General features: G+C 42.6%; 1 protein-coding gene across 9 annotated transcripts in view; it reads right to left on the bottom strand.

Moving 5' to 3' along the window:
* GIGYF2 (GRB10 interacting GYF protein 2) overlaps window positions 1-19,737 on the bottom strand; it is a 130,482-nt gene that overhangs the window by 10,812 nt on the left and 99,933 nt on the right. For all 9 annotated transcript variants that reach the window (XM_055586479.1, XM_055586483.1, XM_055586484.1 and 6 more), the window contains 7 exons: window positions 19,584-19,684; window positions 18,811-18,911; window positions 16,805-16,966; window positions 15,335-15,493; window positions 10,006-10,242; window positions 3,180-3,302; window positions 2-211 (listed from right to left, as the gene is read on the bottom strand). In XM_055586479.1, coding sequence (XP_055442454.1) covers window positions 2-211; window positions 3,180-3,302; window positions 10,006-10,242; window positions 15,335-15,493; window positions 16,805-16,966; window positions 18,811-18,911; window positions 19,584-19,684 — 1,093 coding nt within the window. The remainder of the gene's footprint in view (window position 1; window positions 212-3,179; window positions 3,303-10,005; window positions 10,243-15,334; window positions 15,494-16,804; window positions 16,967-18,810; window positions 18,912-19,583; window positions 19,685-19,737) is intronic.

Raw genomic sequence — 19,737 nt, 5'->3', positions numbered from 1 at the left:
CCGTATTATTCCGGGCTCTGTTTGGCTGCTGGTGTTGCTGCTGCTGTTGCTGCTGCTTCTGCATCTGCCTGGCTTCTTCCTGTTGGATCTCCAGAAGAGACTTCGCGGTGCCTGCAGGTTTGCTGACGTTCCCCCAGCCTGAGAGTTTCTGCTGTTGCTGCTGCTGTTGCTGCTGGAGAGCTTTCATCAATTCCCTCTGCTGGCGCCTCTGCTGTAGGCACAACAGAAGCTACCTCAGGATTCCAGTTTTTAAAATAAAAGTTATAAATGTCCAGTATGCTAAATGGAATATAAATAGATAGTGTGTGTGCTGAGACACTTCAGTTGTGCCTGACTCTGTGATCCTATGGACTGTACCCTCCAGGCTCTTCTGTCCATGGGAGTCTCCAGGCAAGAATACTGGAGTGCGTTGCCATGCCCTCCTCCAAGGGATCTTGCCAACCCAGGTATCAAACCCATGTTTCTTACGTCTCCTGTGTTGGCAGGTGGGTTCTTTATCACTAGTGCCACCTGGGAAGCAACTAAACAACTAACAGTTAACTACTCTGCTGCAAATAAAGATGTACACAGTCAGAAGTACTAAGACGAGAATAAAGAGAGATTAAGAATTACTTCTTAAAAATTAAATGGGACTTCTGATTAAGCGTAAAAATGTAATATGTTTATTTCCAAAGTCCTATCAAAATGACAAAAATAATTTTTTTCTAAAACATAAACTTTAAGGACAAAGAGAACAGGAAAGTTTTTAAAAGCTGGAAAGCAAGCAAATAAAGACAGCCAATACAACAGACCCAATAAGTTAAAACCGAAGTAAAAGGAAGCTCAGAAACAGGTCAATTCATACAGAAAGCTCGGGAATTACAGGCATGGGTATCTCAAACAAAGGAAGACAAGCCTGTAAAAAGCAACATCAAGACCCTGACTACCTTCCCCACCCAACACATTTGGCAGCTATCCCCTCACCTCTCCCCAGCAGAAAATTAAAACTTTCCTTTTTAAAGAGGCTGAACCAGTTAAGTGGATTATTCTATAGGAAAGCTGACCTACTGTAAGAGAATACACCTACAGATACCAACAGATGGTGGGATTTGAACAGAAGAAACCACTACCGACACCATCACAGCAAAGCCCAGCAAAGTGCCACATGCACCAGAACCTCCCGACAGCTCCTCAGTGCCTTATTCGTAAATAAGAACAAACAGCCCAGCCTGTAAGATGAAAGCCAAAGACCAAATCAAACAAAATTCTGTTGGAACAGAAACAAGGGAAAGTAGGAGTGATCAGTAAGTATTATTCTTAGAGGTTAGATGTTGTATTCAGTAAAACAAGAGTAAGAGACTATAAACACAAATACTTAAGAGGGAACAATATATGGATTCAGAACTTTAAAATAAGAGAGCATACATTAAAAGTTCAATAGAAGGACTAAAAGAAAAGACTGAGAAAATATTCCATCACAAAAGACAACACAGAACGAGATGGAAAGAAATATGTGTGCATGCTAAGTCACTTCAGTCTGTCCGACTGTGTGACCCCATGGACTGTAGCCCACCAGGCTTCTCTGTCCATGGGATTCTCCCAAGCAAGAATCCTAGAGGCGGCTGACACTTCCTCCTCCAGGGAATCTTCCCAAGCCAGAGATTGAACCCTCGTCTCTTATGTCTCCTGCACTGGCAGGTGGATTCCTTATCATCAGCACCACCTGGGACAACATGCAGATGACAAAATGCTGAGGAACAGAGCACACGTGCAGCAAGTCAAGCATGTTCAGATCTGAACAAGTTAGAGGGTCCTGGAAAGGACACTGCCAGGCAAAGAATGAAATAGAACTGTCGGATACTATCTGCTGGGTGGCACTTTATACATTTTGAAGCATGCATAGACTTAACTGTTCAAAGAAAATCAAATGAAAACACAAGGCAATTATTAACTTCTAACAGACAAAGATATGAACAAGAACCAAGACCTGTGATTCCAACTCTAATGACCATTATTATTTTTTTTTTTATTTAGCAGGGACCAAAATTATTGGAACAATTTCTAGCCTTGGAGGAGGAAGCTACACTCTGCTCTGTATCCAGCTGTTAACTTTTGAGAAAAGAGAGATGATTTCAGAGAAAGCTCAGCCTTTTTTCTTTTGAAGGAGGGTAGGAAACATGGTAAATTTTAAGGTGAAAAAAGCTTTTAACCTACTGGGTGATGTCATGCACACCACACGGTGAACACGCACAGATGATTTTCACGGCCTTTAGTGAACCACACCACCCAGATCCAGAATGACAGCTTGCGTTCTCGAACAAACTGACTGCTTTGCCTCAAATCATACCCATGTACAGTACTTCCATTAAGACTTAGTTACCTCACGCAACCTTCTCAGAGAGGCCTTCCCAGTCAGCACACCTAGAACTAGACAATCAACTGCTACCCACCACCAATACTATCACTAACTCCCAACCTTCTCCCTACGCCCCTTTCCACTTTATTTTTCTTTCTGACACATATTGCCTTCTAGAACTCCGTATGTCTTTTCATGTCCTTGTCCCCGCAACTAAAAGTAAGCTTTATGGAGGGAGAGAATTCTGTCTATCTGAGATTCAACTATATCCACACGAGCAGCAAACACACGATGGACAGATGGCACTCAGCTAGTGTATACTGAGCCAAACCATTCCACTTCTGTCAAGAACTATGTTCTGCCGCCCCCCCAACCCCTTTCCCTCTTTTGTATCCTCTCTATTCTAATGAGGAACTACAGGATGTAGACGAACAAGCAGAGAGATGGTATTTCTGTCATATTTTAAGGTTTTCCAGGTTAGTCAGAACCCAGTACCCTTTAGAGAAAAAAATTTCTGCATTGTAAGTGTCAAATTTTTAAGAGGCTATCCGCACAAAACTCATCCCCCATTCTGAAACACCCATGTAACTTTTGTTTCTAAGCTATTCTCTCAAGAGCTATGGTAAAGGTAACAGAACATTTCTGTACCCAATCTTAATGTTATTTCTATTAGATCCTTCATATTTGCTAGTGACCATCATACAGGCTAAAGAGCTGAAAAATAAATATCTAATTCGGATACACAGCAACTCTGACAACAATATTTATCTTTAGTAGCCACTAATCCAGAATGCGCACTGGCTATTCTGAATCACCGATTGTCTAGATCACTTTTAAAATTTACCTCCTCTCGAAGCTGCCGTTCTCGTTCCTCTTCTAGTTTTTGGATTTCAGCCAATGATAGCGTTGCCTGGGACTGACATGCTGTCGTATTGGACTGCTGGCCCCACGTTGAAGAAGAAGGAAGCTAGCAAAAAAAGAAGGCAGAAGAGTTCATGCAGACACATGGCTAGGAAACGGAGGGGCAAACAATGCATTGTGTACAGCTAGAACCTTCATGCTTCCCTCCGTTCCATTTATAACATTTGATTTAAACTGCCTTCTTTGATCCTTTTACATGACTACTCTACCAATCAGTTTTGCTTCTTTTACTTAATTTTCTCTTGTCACAAGATTATTTTAAAACAACTTAAAACACATCAATATTATTGTTGTTTTAGTCGTAAGTGGTGTCCGACTCTTTTGCAATCCCAGAGACTGTAGCCCGCCAGGCTTCTTTGTCCATGGGATTCTCCAGGCAAGAATATGGAAGTGGGTTGCCACGTCCTCTTCCAGGGGTTTTTCCTGACCCAGGGATTGAAACCGCATCTCCTGCACTGGCAGGCAAGTTCTTTACCACTGAGCCACCAGGGAAGCCCAAAATACATCAACACACTTTTATCTGATTTACTCTTATGAAATTGCAAATTTGTTATACCTGCCACTGATATATATTCCAATATACAGCCATAAAGAGAGAGAATGAAATAAAAGAATCACTAAGTTTTTAATCCAAGGAGGTAACAAGGACACAATACCCTGTTCTGAAGGGAAAGCTGAGGTGGGCAGCTGATGCCAGGCATGGTTTTCAATCAGCCTTTCCCAGTAGGGAGTTAACCAGGCTGTGGCTTCTAGTCATGAGCACAAAATTGGTTTTAATCGATAATTCTGTTTTTCCTATCCCTTAAAATTATCGACTAAAATCAAGTGTACACATGAGTCCTGTATACTTTAATGTTCTCAAAATTTTGATTATTTCTAAGGGAATCCCTTGGTCTTTCTGGGCCAGAAAAAGATTCACTCAATTTTCACACATCTTAGGGCTCTTAAAAACAAAAACAACAAAAACCAAATCTAAACCAGGTAATAAAAACAGCACGTGTGTGTGGATCAAAACAAAATGCCAAAATAGAAAGGTTCTTCAGTAGGAATCTCTAAAATTGGAACTGATGGGATAAGGGTAAAAGCAGCTTAAACCATCAATGATGTTACTGGACAGCTCTCCAAACGAGAGCCCTCAACACTACTGAACATCCTCAACATACTGAGCACCCTCAACATGTTCTGCCCAGCGGTGGGTAGTAAGGGCACTTCTCTTACACGCACCTGTGCTCTGGGAGGAGAGAGGTACAGAAGGGAGCTAAGAGAGAAAGACGGGGTACCAAGCAGGAAGAGTGGGGCACAAATAAACTCTTCCTCTCCATAGGAAATGACACATTTGGAAAGTCCTGTCAAACCTGCAGCAAGCATCACCCGGAAGGCCTGTAAAAAACAGAGACATCCTGGTCCCCACGGTCAATGAATAGTTAAAGGTAAAGGCAGAGAATTTGCATATTTTTGTAATTCTGATGCAATCAGTCAGCAACCACTGTTGTCTAAAATCCCAGTGGCTGTATCACCCCACCATACCCAGGAACCAATCGCCAGTCCTCTGCAGCAGAAACTCAGCCAGCACCAAGAACAGATTCACTGCCTCCTGAAATGGCCTGTTCCCCTTACAGGCACCTCTGAAACCCTCCTTTATTTTGTGCCAAAATATACTTCACTGTACTTTTTGCTCAGGATTCACACGACTCTTCTCTGGGGTAATGCAGAACAAATCTAAGACTCCTTCACATGACAGATCTCTATCATTTCCCTTAAGTCTTATTTGTGCATAAGAAATGCTATCCCATCACTCCATCAACACTGCCTCAGGGCATTTTCCAGTTCAACCAACATCCTGTACTGGCCAGAGAACTGAAGGTTGTCAATCACACTTTTCAGAACAACTCTCTCTCAAGTGACATGCAAACAGTAGGGAATTTGGGACATTTTCTGACCCCCGAATGCCTAATATCCTTCACTGATACTTGAAAAATCTACATTTTCCCCCTGCTCTGATACTGTTACCTTACTTTTTCAACACCATTTTTTAAGTAACATTTCTTTAAGAAGTATTAAGAACAATCCTTAAGAAATGTAAAAACAGAGAGTCTGTAGGACTTGTGCCCTGACTTACGCTCTCCCAACCTCCAGCTCAGCCAGCACTTCAGATGAGGGGAGCCAAGAACACAGGCCTCCCTCTCTCCCCTCGGCTGCCAGACAAAGGGCTGGTTTCCCGGAAAGAGCACAATATTAGCAATTCTCATCCTGGCTCCAGCTGCCTGTTGCAAAGGCTAAGTTAGAGACAAGCACTGCTGAGATATGGGAGCTTGCTTATGTCTAGCCTCCACTTATGGAATGGAAACTGCATAGAGCTACTGAGACTGTTGTTTAGTTGCCAAGTCGTGTCTAACTCGTTTGCTACCCCATGGACTGCATGGTATTTCTCAGGCAAGAATATTGGAGTGGTCTGCCATTTCCTTCTCCAGGGGATCTTTCCGAGCCAGGGACTGAACCTGGGTCTCCTGAGACCATGGGGGCCCTGACTGCCACTGCCCTATAGTTTGAAAGGCAGAGGTTCCACGCCACCAGGAAAGGTAAGCCAAGGAGATCTGAGGCTCAGGTCCCTCCCCAAGGGCTTAACTGAAAAAGTGGCTGCCACTGTTCTGAGAGCAATTCCCTCCTAGCTCAGTAGGTAAAGAGTCTGCCTGTAACAATCAAACAGAGACCCAGGTTTGATTCCTGGGTCGGACCCGGAGAAGGAAATGGCAACCCACCCCAGTATTTCTGTCTGGAGAATCCCAGGGACAGAGGAGCCTGGAGGGCTACAGTCCATGGGGTTACAAGAGTCGGACATGACTTAGCAACCAAACCACCACCACCACCGTTCCCAGCTCCAGAGCTGCGACTTGGGGAACTCTGGCCTTGAGGATGAGGTGGGAGGAACAGATCGGAATAGGGAGAGCTCCAGATCTCTTCTCAAAGCAAACTAACTTCATTTGCAACAGAGTATGGAGAATGAGGAGTTGAAGCCTAAGGGAACTTTCAACATCAGTGGATGTTGGGGTAAAAGGCAGTTAGGGGGTAACTGGCAGATTCACTGGAGACACAGGCTAAACTGTAGGCTGCTTCTTGGTCTCAGAATTTGAAGATAACATGATACAGAAAATCCTAATGAATTCACTAAGAAACTATTAATAAATCAGTCCAGCAAGACGGCAGGATATAAGCTCAGTATACAAAAATCAATTGCACATCTATACCCTTACAAAGAACAATCTGAAAATGAAATTTTGAAAATTTCACTTACAATGAAAGCAAGACAAGATACTTAAAAATAAATTTAACAAAAAGAAGTACAAAAACTATACTCTTAAAAACTATAAAACAGAGAAAGAAGTTCAAGATCTAAATGAACATAAAAACATCTTATGTTTACAGATCAGAAGACTAAGTATTGTTAAGATACCAAGACTCCTCAAACTGATCTACAGAGTCAATGCAATTCCTATCAGAATCCCAGTTGGCTTCTTTGCAGAAACTGACAAACTCATTCTAAAATCCATATTAAATTTAAAGAAACACAGAAGAGCCAAAAAATTATGAGAAAAAGGAACAAATCGGGGGGACTCACTTTCTGATTCCAAACTTAACAACAAAGCAATAGTAATGTCAACACGGTATATTACTAGCACAGTGATCATACAGATCACCTGAACAGAATTCAGAGTGCAGAAACGAATCTATGTGTCCAATTTTTTAAGGAGAATGCTGCAGCCATTCAATGGACAAACAATAGTCTTTTCAACAAATGGTGAAAATAGGACAACCGGATAAATGACAAGCAAAAGAATGAAGTCAAACCTTCACCTCATGTAATTTACAAAAATTAACTCAAAATAGATTAGGGAGCTAAAACTACAAAGTCTTAGAAGAAAACATAGGATTCTATAAAACTATGACCTCAGATTTAGTAATTCTTAGATATAACAAAAGAACAAGCGACAGAAGAAAAAAACAGATAATTGGGACTTCATCAAAATGTGAAACTTCTGTGCATCAGAGGACACTGTCAAGGAAGTGGAAAAAAACAAATAAGAGAAAATATTTTTAAATCATCTGATATGGAACTCAAATATCTAAAACATATAAAGAACTTAAAAAACTAAATAATAAAAATAACCCAGTTTAAAAATAGGCGAAGGACCTACATAGACATTTTTCCAAAGAAGATTTACAAATGGTCAATAAACACATAAAGAGATACTCAACATCATTAGTCATCGGGAAATTCAAACCAAAATCACTACAAGTTATCACTTCACACCTACTAGGATGGCTATAATCAAAAAGTCAGATAATACAGATTGATGAAGATGTGAAGAAACTTGAACCCTCAACCACTAAACACAAAACGGTGCAGCCATTTCAGAAAACAATCTGGCAGTTCCTTAAACCATCAAAGACACTGGCACCACATGACCTAGCAATTCAAGCGCTAAATATGAAGCCTAGATAGGAACCTCATGGCTCATTCTCCAGCAACTTCATTCTGCTCTCACAAACCCCCTCCATTCTCCAAACTGGCTGTTTGACCTTTATTTTTTTCTTTAAATTTAAATTTTCACTCCCTTTATGGCTCAGTTTGGAAGTTATCTTCTTTCAGGAAAGCTTCCCAAACGCCTCAGATGGGCAGTGGGTCTCACGTATCAGTGAGCATCAGAAGCCCTGGAGGGCTTATTCAAACACAACTGCTGGGTTCCATTTCCAAGAGGTTCTCATTCAGTAAGTCTGGGTAGGACCCAAGAATGCACCTGCCAGGCTGGATGAAATTCAAGCTGGAATCAAGATTGCCGGGAGAAATATCAATAGCCTCAGATATGTGGTGTGGCTCACAAGATAAAGAATCTGCCTGAAATCCAGGAGACCCCAGTTCAATCCCAGAGTCAGGAAGATCCCCTAGAGAAGGGAAAGGCTACCCACTCCAGTAGTCTTGTCTGGAGAATTCCATGGACAGAGGAGCCTGGGGGGCTACAGTCCATGGGGTTGCAAAGAGTCGGACACGACTGAGTGACTAACACTTTTCACCTTCAAATATGCAAATGATATCACTGTAAAGGCAGAAAGTGAAGAGGAACTAAAGAACTTCTTGATTAGTGCGGAAGAGGAGAGTAAAAAAGCTGGCTTAAAACTCAACATTCAAAATACTAAGATCATAGCATCCAGTCCTATCACTTCATGGCAAACAGATGGGGAAAAAGTAGAAATAGTGACAGACTTTATTTTCTTGGGCTTCAAAATCACTGCAGAGGGTGACTACAGCCATGAAATTCAGATACTTGCTCCTTAGAAGAAAAGCTATGACAAACCAAACCTAGACTGCATATTAAAAAGCAGAGACATCACATTGCCGACAAAGTCCATATAGTCAAATGTGTGGTTTTTGCCGTAGTTGTGTATAGGTGCGCAAGAGTTGCATCATAAAAAAGGCTGAACGCCAAAGAATTGATGCTTTTGAACCACAGTGCTGGAGAGGACTCCTGAGAGTCCCTTGGACAGAAAGGAGATCAAACTAGTCAATCCTAAAGGAAATCAACCAAGAATATTCATTCGAAGGACTGATGCTGAAGCTGAAACTCAAATACTTCAGCCACCTGATGCGAAGAGGTGACTCACTGGAAAAGACTTTGATGCTGGGAAAGACTGAGGGCAGGAGGAGGTGGAGGTGACAGAGGATGAGACAGGTGAATGGCATCATCAACTCAAGGGACATGAATTTGATCAAACTGTGGGAGATAGTGAAGGACAGGGAAGCCTGGCATGCTGCAGTCCATGGGGTCACAGAGTCAGACACAACTTAGCAACTGAACAACATCAACAAATTCCCAGGTGATCACACCCTGAGAACTACTGCTCCGTGCTCCCTCACTCACTGCACTTACCCCACTGTATTCCAATTTTCTGTTTATGTCTTTATCCTACGAGCTCCTTGAAGATAGGGGATACCAAGCCTCATGGCCAGCCATACAGTCCATGAGAAGTTTTGTAGACCCTACCATATATCTGCTCCTCCCTCTCCACTTACTCCTATTTCATCAACAGTTCTACTACTTTCCCAGTCATGGAAGGCCTACTATCTAAGAGCCATTCCAACTTTTGCGCTCATCCCTCAGATTTAGAGCATCACTAGGTCCTGCTCATTAATGTCAGCCAGTTCTCATCTTGGCCCTATTCATTCTCATCACCACCATCACACTCTCTTTACTGGTTTCCCAGTCTCACTTTCTACTATTTCAAATAAGGCTTTGAATTCTCCTAAAACCTCATTTTGCATACATCACCTCAATCCACCTTTCAATAACCCCCACAGTCAGCTATGTTTCAAGCCCTGTATGATGGTTCCTACTTACACACCCAAATGTTTGAGTTTCTTGCACTCATGAGTCTATGGGCTTTTTGAGGACAGTCGCCTTGTCTCGTTTATCCTTGCCTTAGCACTGCTGAACTGATACAGTAGGTGCCAATGTTTAAATTTATGAACCATACAGATCCACCTGGTTTTTGCTTATGTTGCTGCTCACGTCGTAGCCTCTTTTACTTATTCTTCCCTTCTCTAAATGCATGTTATATTTTGCTGATCAAAAAACCAAAGTCTTAACATTTAACATAAAGAATAGTTTATGCCACCGCACTGCCAGCATCCACCCAACCACAAATGCAGGCAAGCAGCTCCTCTGACCAGTGGCCTGGTCGGCGCCTGGCTTTACCTTCATCTGTGCCAGCTGCTGCTGCTGCTGCTGCTGCTGCAGCCTCCGGAGAGCCTCCTGCTGCTGCTGCCTCTGGCGCAGCAACTCCTTCTGCCGCTGGAGCTCCAGCTCTTTCCGCTTCCGCTCCTCCTCCTCGTGCCGCAGCCTGGCTGCCTCCTCCTCCATCCGTAGCCGGTTCTCCTCTAACCGACGCTGGGCTTCCTCTTCTTCCCGGGCCCATTTCGCAGCCTCCTCTTCCTTCCCAGAAGGAAAAGTAAATAATAAAATTTAATTATGTTTTAAAACAAACCTGAGTCAGTTTTCAAGGCTTCGGTCAGAGGCGTGCTTGCCAGATAACATCATGCTTCATTTGCTAATTTCTACATAAAAGGAACATCACTCTGGACATCTGTGGTAATACTGATCTCTAAGAGATCACCACAACCTCAGGCAAGATCCCTTGAACCTGCTCCAACCCTGAGGCAGAGCCAGCTCCTCAGGGTGCTGGGTGCAGAGAGCTGTCAGGACCTGCAAGGAAACTATGTGGAAAGCCTCAGCCAATGCCGGACCCAAAGCGACTTCAGAAAACCACTTAATTCCATCTGAGGGTCTCACCCCTGGAGGCTCACAGGTCCCTGGGAGATCTCCCCCTCACACATCCTCTACCCCTCTACTACTTTCAGCAGTACCTGGATCATTTTCTTTCTGCTTCTCTCCCTCAAAACCATTCCACGTGCCCCCTGGAGTTCTCCTGGCCTCCCTCGGTGGAGGCTGGTTACAGCCCTTGCAATGCTCTATCTTATCCGGGTAGCCCATGCTCCTCCAGTCTCCAGAACTCAGGGCAGACATCAGCTACTCTACGAGGACTTTCTTTGCCTTCAGGAGGTAGATGTCCCCTCTGTCTTTTGCTTACACTCAACTATACTTTGTCCTCCTCTCTCTGGATGCTCTTGGCCAACCGGTGACAGCAACTACTATTACCTATCCAGCAACCATTCCTTTCGGTCTTCTTCTTTGTAGAGAAGAGCCTCCTGTCACATCCAAGGTTTAAAATGCCAAGCTTTGCTTTTTAAGCTTCCAGAGTAAATTGGGACACCCATGTAATCTAATTTAGGCCAAAGGGCTGATTCTAGAAAAGATATTCTTCCCAGAGGAAAGGCAAGAAGCCCGAGAGAAGGGCCACACCCTTCCTGGGTACAGTATGGTATCCAATACTACCAACCATCAGGTAAAAAACATGCACTTAAACGTCAGCACAGCAAGACATGGCACAGCAGAGTGTGAGCCATGAGGGAAGAAGGCAGCACGCCAGGACATGACAGGAGGAGCACGCGAAGCACCTGGACTCAGCCATATCACTGAGTCACTGAAGTTCATGTTCAGCTGCCTTATCTCCAGAATACCTTGATAGGTGAAGCAATAATGTTATCTGCTGTTTTAGCCAATTTTAGGTCAATATTTTGATTTTTAAGTTTAAAGATCTACAACGTGGCATTTATTTCTTATAAAATCATTACCTACATAATCTGTGAGCTTCTTGAGGGCAGAAAAAATTTCTCAGGAAGTTTGGACTTGAGCAGGGAACAATCACGGTAACTAGCATACGGTATATTATCAGAATATATTAACTGTTGAATAAATAAACCAAATAATGCATTAACATACACTTTAACCTGGAAATTATCTACCTCTAAAGAATTTAGATTTCTCTATAAGAGTTTCAATTAAGAACTTAAGCAAAAGCAGGTAATCTCCAGTTTTGTGTCAATCTAACCAACAAACAAAAACCTACATCCGTAAGTGTGGACTGCTGAACGTGGTGACTTCCTTCCAAAGAATACAGTAAAGGGGAAAAGTATGGTGGAGAACCCTATAAGCACTACTACAGCCAGGAGATCAATGTCACCAATAATAACCACACATCATGGTGCTAATATATACCCTTGGCATGTGATGAAAATGGTACTGTGATCTTCTCCCAACACCCCCAACGCCAGTTTAATTATGGAAAAAAAAAAAAAACAAAACTTCAAAAAAACTCTGATAGAGGGTTACCCTACAATATACTGATCAGTATTCCCTAAAGTGGCTTAACTCAAAAAAAAAAAAAAAAAAAAATTCTGAGAAACTGTCATGGCCAAGAACAAGCTAAGGAGACATGACAACTAAATGCAAGATTCTGAATGAAATCCTAAAACAGAAAAGGAACATGAGGGGAAAACTGAAGAAAAAGCCTTTTTAGTTAATAAAAATGCATCAATATTGATTTAGTAACGTGTCATCATTGGTTTATCATAATTAATGTACCATATTAATATAAACTAGTAAGCAGGAAACTGTACTACTGTCCCAATTTTTCTGAAGATCTAACACTGTTCTAAAAATAGAATCCACTAATAAAAAATCTATTACTGTTCTTAAACATTAAAGCAAAATGCTGCAGAGGTATGGCTGCACTGGAGTTAGGTAACAGCCACTGCTGTGTGATCTCACGGCTACACTAAGCAGCAGAGACCTACACGCTCTAATGGTGCAGATGGGGGAGACCCTAAGGCAACGAGGCGCCAACCTCCACGTCAAACGTTTGGTTTTTTAAGAGCAGCCCTTCTTCGATTTTACTTTGGTGCTATTTTTTGTTTGTTTTGATTCCTTGACATCTTGCTCAGCTTTTATAATTACATGTGGGATAGCTATTACAAAAGTATTAAGAGCCACTCTTTGGCATTGCCTTTCTTTGGGACTGGAATGAAAACTGACCTTTTCCAGTCCTGTGGCCACTGCTGAGTTTTCCACATTTGCTGGCATATTGAGTGCAGCACTTTCACAGCATCATCTTTCAGGATTTGAAATAGCTCCACTGGAATTGCATCACCTCCACTAGCTTTGCTCGTAGTGATGCTTTCTAAGGCCCACTTGACTTCACATTCCAGGATGTCTGGCTCTAGGTGAGTGATCACACCATGGTGTTTATCTTGGTCGTGAAGATATTTTTTGTACAGTTCTTCTGTGTATTCTTGCCACCTCTTCTTAGTATCTTCTGCTTCTGTTAGGTCCATACCATTTCTGTCCTTTATCGAGCCCATCTTTGCATGAAATGTTCCCTTGGTATCTCTAATTTTCTTGAAGAGATCTCTAATCTTTCCCATTCTGTTGTTTTCCTCTATTTCTTTGCATTGATTGCTGAGGAAGGCTTTCTCCTTGCTATTCTTTGGAACTCTGCATTCAGATGCTTATATCTTTCCTTTTCTCCTTTGCTTTTCGCTTCTCTTCTTTTCAGAGCTATTAGTAAGGCCTCTCCAGACAGCCATTTTGCTTTTTTGCATTTCTTTTCCACTGGGATGGTTTTGATCCCTGTCTCCTGTACCATGTCACGAACCTCCATCCATAGTTCACCAGGCACTCTATCTATCAGATCTAGGCCCTTAAATCTATTTCTCACTTCCACTGTATAATCATAAGGGATTTGACTTAGGTCATACCTGAATGGTCTAGTGGTTTTCCCTACTTTCTTCAATTTAAGTCTGAATTTTGCAATAAGGAGTTCATGATCTGAGCCACAGTCAGCTCCCAGTCTTGTTTTTGCTGACTGTATTGAGCTTCTCCATCTTTGGCTGCAAAGAATATAATCAATCTGATTTTGGTGTTGACCATCTGGTGATGTCCATGTGTAGAGTCTTCTCTTGTGTTGTTGGAAGAGGGTGTATGCTATGACCAATGTGTTCTCTTGGCAAAACTCTATTAGTCTTTGTCCTGCTGCTGCTGCTAAGTCGCTTCAGTCGTATCCGACTCTGTGCGACCCCACAGACGGCAGCCCACCAGGCTCCCCCGTCCCTGGGATTCTCCAGGCAAGAACACTGGAGTGGGCTGCCATTTCCTTCTCCAATGTATGAAAGTGAAAAGTCAAAGTAAGGTCACTCAGTCGTGTCCGACCCTCAGCGACCCCATGGACTGCAGCCTTCCAGGCTCCTCCATCCAGGGGATTTTCCAGGCAAGAGTACTGGAGTGGGGTGCCATTGCCTTTGCCCTACTTCATTCTGTATTCCAAGGCCAAATTTGCCTGTTACCCCAGGTGTTTCTTGACTTCCTACTTTTGCATTCCAGTCCCCTATAATGAAAAGGACATCTTTTTTGGGTGTTAGTTCTAAAAGGTCTTGTAGGTCTTCATAGAACGTTCAACTTCAGCTTCTTCAGCGTTACTGGTTGGGGCATAGACTTGGATTACTGTGATACTGAATGGTTTGCCTTGGAAACGAACAGAGATCATTCTGTAGGTTTTAAGATTGCATCCAAGTACTGCATTTCGGACTCTTCTATTGACCATGATGGCTACTCCATTTCTTATTAAGGGATTCCTACCCACAGTAGTAGATATAATCACTATCTGAGTTAAATTCACCCATTCCAGTCCATTTCAGTTTGCCGATTCCTAGAATGTCGACGTTCGCTCTTGACATCTCCTGTTTGACTAATTCAATTTGCCTTGATTCATGGACCCAACATTCCAGGTTCCTATGCAATATTGCTCTTTACAGCATTGGACCTTGCTTCCATCACCAGTCACATCCACAGCTGGGTATTGTTTTTGCTTTGGCTCCATCCCTTCATTCTTTCTGGAGTTATTTCTCCACTGATCACTGCAGACAGTGATTGTAGCCATGAAATTAAAAGATGCTTACTCCTTGGAAGGAAAGTTATGACCAACCTAGATAGCATATTCAAAAGCAGAGATATTACTTTGCCAACAAAGGTCCATCTAGTCAGGGCTATGGTTTTTCCAGTGGTCATGTATGGATGTGAGAGTTGGACTGTGAAGAAAGCTGAGTGCCGAAGAACTGATGCTTTTGAACTGTGGTGTTGGAGAAGACTCTTGAGAGTCCCTTGGTCTGCAAGGAGATCCAACCAGTCCATTCTAAGGGAGATCAGTCCTGGGTGTTCATTGGAAGGACTGATGCTGAGGCTGAAACTCTAATACTTTGGCCACCTCATGCGAAGAGTTGACTCATTGGAAAAGACTCTGATGCTGGGAGGGATTGGGGGCAGGAGCATAAGGGGACGACAGAGGATGAGATGGCTGGATGGCATCACCGACTCGATGCACATGAGTGTGGGTGAACTGTGGGAGTTGGTGATGGACAGGGAGGCCTGGCGTGCTGCAATTCATGGGGTCGCAAAGAGTTGGACACGACTGAGGGACTAAACTGAACTGAACTGAAGAGCCACTCAGATCTCTTTTGGTAACTTTCAGCAACCTGAAAAAGCTTTAGACGGGCTCTCCTAAAATCCTAATACTTTCTTAATCACTAATTCGTAGCTTCAAAGAAGAAATGAGGAGAGCAAGCCCTCTGATCACCTGCTTGCGTAACAATTCCTCTTGCTTCCGCCTCTCCTCCTCTTCTCGCCGCCTCTCCTCCAGTCTCCTAAGAGCTTCTTCCTGCTGCTGTCTCTCTTCCTCTTCTCGCTGCCGCCTTAAAGCAATTTCTTGTTCCCTCTGGCGTCGCAGAGCTTCTTCCTGAATTAAAGAGGGTATGTGTGAGTGTGTGCATACCCTTCTGTGCATCTCAACTAATATGTTATCAATACATTATAATTTGAAAAGAAAGAGACTATGTGCTGCTAAGATTCTGTCAACAGTAAATATAAAACGTATCTAACCAACATCTAGGGTAAAAAGTGTTCATGTGAGCTGGGGAATAGGCATATTAAGAGTCAAAATAATTTGTACTTAAAATATTAATCGTTAAACAGCACTACATGTGTTAAGTTCCCCCTGGTTTCAATGTTAGCACCATCATTTCCTGATTAACGCCAGTAAGGACTCAAGTTTTGGTTTCTCTGTTGCTACCAATAGTCCTGATTTTTCTTAATCAACTGAGAACCTAAGTCGGCAGCAAAAACACCTGGTGAGTAGAGATAAGTTCTCCAGTCAGGTATGGAATAAAGCCGCATGTCACAGAACATGTTCTCAAGAAGTGAAGTCCTATGGATATTAAATATACAGAAAAGGGACCCACTGTCAAAATAACTCAGGAAGAAATCCTAAGCAAACAGAATGAAACAGATGCCTTTACTGTAACACTTCTTAAAGTCCTTACATACTAGGGTAGAGTGTGACTCTAAGAAATATTAGCAGTTCTAATCTAATCTCAGCATGGGCTTCCCTTGTAGCTCAGCTGGTAAAGAATCCACCTGCAATGTGGCAGACCTGGGTTTGATGCATGGGTTGGGAAGATCCCCCGGAGAAAGGAAAGGCTACCCACTCCAGTATTTTGGCCCGGAGAATTCCATGGAGGACATGGATGCTTTTTGTTTTTCAGTTCTTATGGCAAAAAACAAGGAAATATGTAGTAAAGGCTAGACATGCTAGGCTGTTACAAAGTAGATTCTTTCAAATGGGAGCTTTAAAAACCTGAGGAGAAAATAGTCTAAGGCACATAATAAAGAGTTCCTCAAAAAGAAATACAAATGGTTGAGCAACATGAAAAACGTTTCGTGTCACTGGTTATAAATACTTTAAGATTTAATTATTTCTCAAATCTAACTGGTTTATGAAACCCCAGGAGATATGTGAAAGCCATCAATTCTAATGATTTACTAGAACTGATGAACATCCCTCCAGTAGCTATTAATGGATAACAGACATTTCTCCTGAAGGAAGTGAGTGCCCTAACATTCTAACCCCCGTCCTGCTGAGAACTCCCCAATGCCTTAGGGAAGCCCCCTCCAGGAAAACTAGGACCTGTGAGATGACGGGAGAACAGGTATCCTGGAGGCCCGCCCTCTTTCTGCACCGATTCTACAGGCAGAGTTCTCAGAGACACACCTGTTTCCTTCGGGCAAGCTCTTCTTCCTCCCGCCTTTTCCTTTCTTCCTCCTGCTGTCTCCGAAGAATTTCCTCCTGTTGTCTCCGGAGTTCTTCTTGCCTCTTTCGCTCCTCCTCTTCCCGTTTCGCCCTCATTTCTGCCTCTCTCCTCTCCTGCTCCAGCTGAGGTTACACAAGGGTACTCTTAGAAACTTGAAGCCAAACACAGGAACACGCCACATCATGACCAGTACTGTCAGGAGCTGGTCCGTGCAGACACGACCATTCACTAAGTTACGTGTGGAGCAACCAGGGAATGAGAGCTCTGAGAGCGCTCTGAGCTCTGTGGTCACAGGATCAGTGGAGTTTCACACTCTTCTCCACTGAATGCTCTTGCCTCTGCTCTGCCACCCACGCCTCTGCTCCGCACTACGACTACACCACATCTCCCACCTGCAGGGAGGGCAGCTGGCCTAACAGTAACACCAGAGGCTCTTGGGTTGGCATTTCTTTGTTCATCCCTACAAAGGATTTTCTGATTGAAGATCTAACAGTGTGTCTAACGAAGTTTCAGCTGAAATGTCACAAAAGCTGCTAGTATGAAAAACTACAGAATTCTTTAAAAATGTGAGGACTAACCACTTCACAAACTCCATCCCGTAGAGCTCCCGAGTACTGGTCAAATCCAGCCCCGAGACTCCAGTTCTATTGCCACATATACAACTCAGGCCTTTACTTTCTCATGCACATTCCTACGAGTCCATCACCTGGCTTCCCATCATCCAGTTTTGCCCATGGTCCCCAACTCAACATCTGACTCTCCCAGGCTTACATTTAACACCATCCTTTACTTCGAAAATAAATCCTAAGTCTTTAACGTGACACAGGCAAGTTACTGGCCTGCCTCATCTTTAATCTCTCTCATCATTTATTCTTCAGACATACCAGCTCCAGGCTAGACCAAGTTATTTAACTGTTTCCTGTGCCAAGATGTTCACATATACTCCTAGCCTTTACAGGTCTTGCTTCCTTCAACTGCAGTTTAATTTTCACTTTACTGTCAACCCCAAATCCTACAACTGAAATAACTCCTACTATCCTTTAAGTGACATTAGCTCAGGAATCACTGTCTATTCAAGTGTCATCCAATTTCTGATCCCCACCTCCCCTACTAGGAAGCTGGCCCACGTGCTTTCTTGTGCTCCTTGTCTGTGTCCGCATCCTGCCTATCCCTGACACACATGTGCACACAGACAAGAACGCAAGGTTTCATTAGCTACGTGTTCAAAGCACAAAGCACAGAAGGAATAAGAACAGACTCAAAAACTGTTGGAACTCTGGTCTGTCAATTCATATGGAGACAGATCTTGACCACAAACTCTTTTCATGTTCCGGGCACTCTAAAGATACTATCACTACCTCAGGGGATAAGAATGCACTAAATATAAAATAGAAATAAGATTGTCTCCAAGGCATGAGAACCCAGAAATCATTACAATGACACCAGGCATTGACAGGCAACCTCTCTGACAGGTATTAAAACCAAAATTCAAGATTGTTAGCTCCTCCAAAGTATGCAAATGGAACACATAATGTAATGTTAACGTTGAGCTTTTTAGTTGTATGTCTTGGACTCTAGAGTGCAAATAAACACCACCATAAAGATTTAATGTGGGAACTCAAGCCTCAGATCAAGGGTCTAATAAGCAATATAGTGGATATTTTCTTATGGTCTTATAATAAGCAATTATCATGAAAGGTGTAATATATGACTGTGATCATTAATGTGTCAACAAACCCATACTGACTGACTTAATTTAAACTTGTTACTTTTAACTGTTTTGAGGCCTTTTGTGGGGGAAGGCAGCACAATAAGGAGAGAGTGTGAATGTGCTTATACCAGCTACATAGCTGTGAATTTAAAGGAATAATGTGTGAGCAGCTAGAGTGATACAGGTATCAATAAGCAAATGTCTATGTCCTGCAGCTGGAAAGCAGGCACTGCTATGGCAGAATGAGATGCAGACCTTCGCAGCTTTGGCCTTCTCCATCTGCTGAAGCTGTTCAAGGGCAGGTCCTGGAGTCGCGGGGTCAAGGGGAAGATCCCATACGCTACCGCCTTCCCAAACTGGAAGACAGGAAGGAATAGAGGTGACGGGTATGAGAGCTGACACACACGGCTAAATATCCAGAAGCATAAAGAAGCTGCTCTCCTGTCCCAGAGCGAGCTTCATCACAAGGGTCTGCTCTGCTTCTAAACAGACTGAACCACCAGCAGGCTCTAGTTTATAACAATACCCGTCGGCATATCCAGAAGGAAAGAAAGCACTAGGCAAAAAGATGATAAAATGAGGCAACAACAGCAGCCTTTTCTATTTCCTAAATTTCTGGGTACCTACAGTGATAAGTTACACATCAATCCTTGACTCAAAAGAATAGGTCATCATTACTTATGTTTTTATTTATGCTTTTTCTCCAATGATTAAAGACAATTTAAAAGACTTTTCTACAATGGGTTAGGACAATGTTTTTAAAAAAAAAAAGAAAAAAAAAAAGAGGAGGATCAAGTTCAGGAAATCTATCTACTAAAGAATTTCCAGCAACTCCTTAAGAGCTATTTTCAATCCTTTGCTGGGGCCTATTAAAAAAATAAAAATTTTCTTTAAAAACCACTTTTCATTAATATTCACTACAAAGCAGGTCCCAAAATGGATTAAAAAAAATAACAAAAAACTGAATTATAAAAGTTATTAGACTCTAAATCCTTGGAGCTATACTAAAGGCCAATCTAAGTTTTTACCTGTAGGCTGTGAGGGTGCTGGCTGGAGTTCCCAGATAGAACCAGTATCTGGCACTGACACAGACCTAGTTACTGAGGGAATGATGTTCTGATCAGATATTCTGCAAAAGGGAAATCAGAAAATTAACAAAATTAACTTGTTCTTGTCATTCAA

The sequence above is a fragment of the Bubalus kerabau genome, chromosome 6 (assembly GCF_029407905.1).
Source record: "Bubalus kerabau isolate K-KA32 ecotype Philippines breed swamp buffalo chromosome 6, PCC_UOA_SB_1v2, whole genome shotgun sequence".
In the NCBI taxonomy this organism is placed as follows: domain Eukaryota; kingdom Metazoa; phylum Chordata; class Mammalia; order Artiodactyla; family Bovidae; genus Bubalus; species Bubalus kerabau.
Note: the sequence above shows the minus strand (reverse complement) of the source record. Positions and strands in the feature narration are given on the sequence as shown.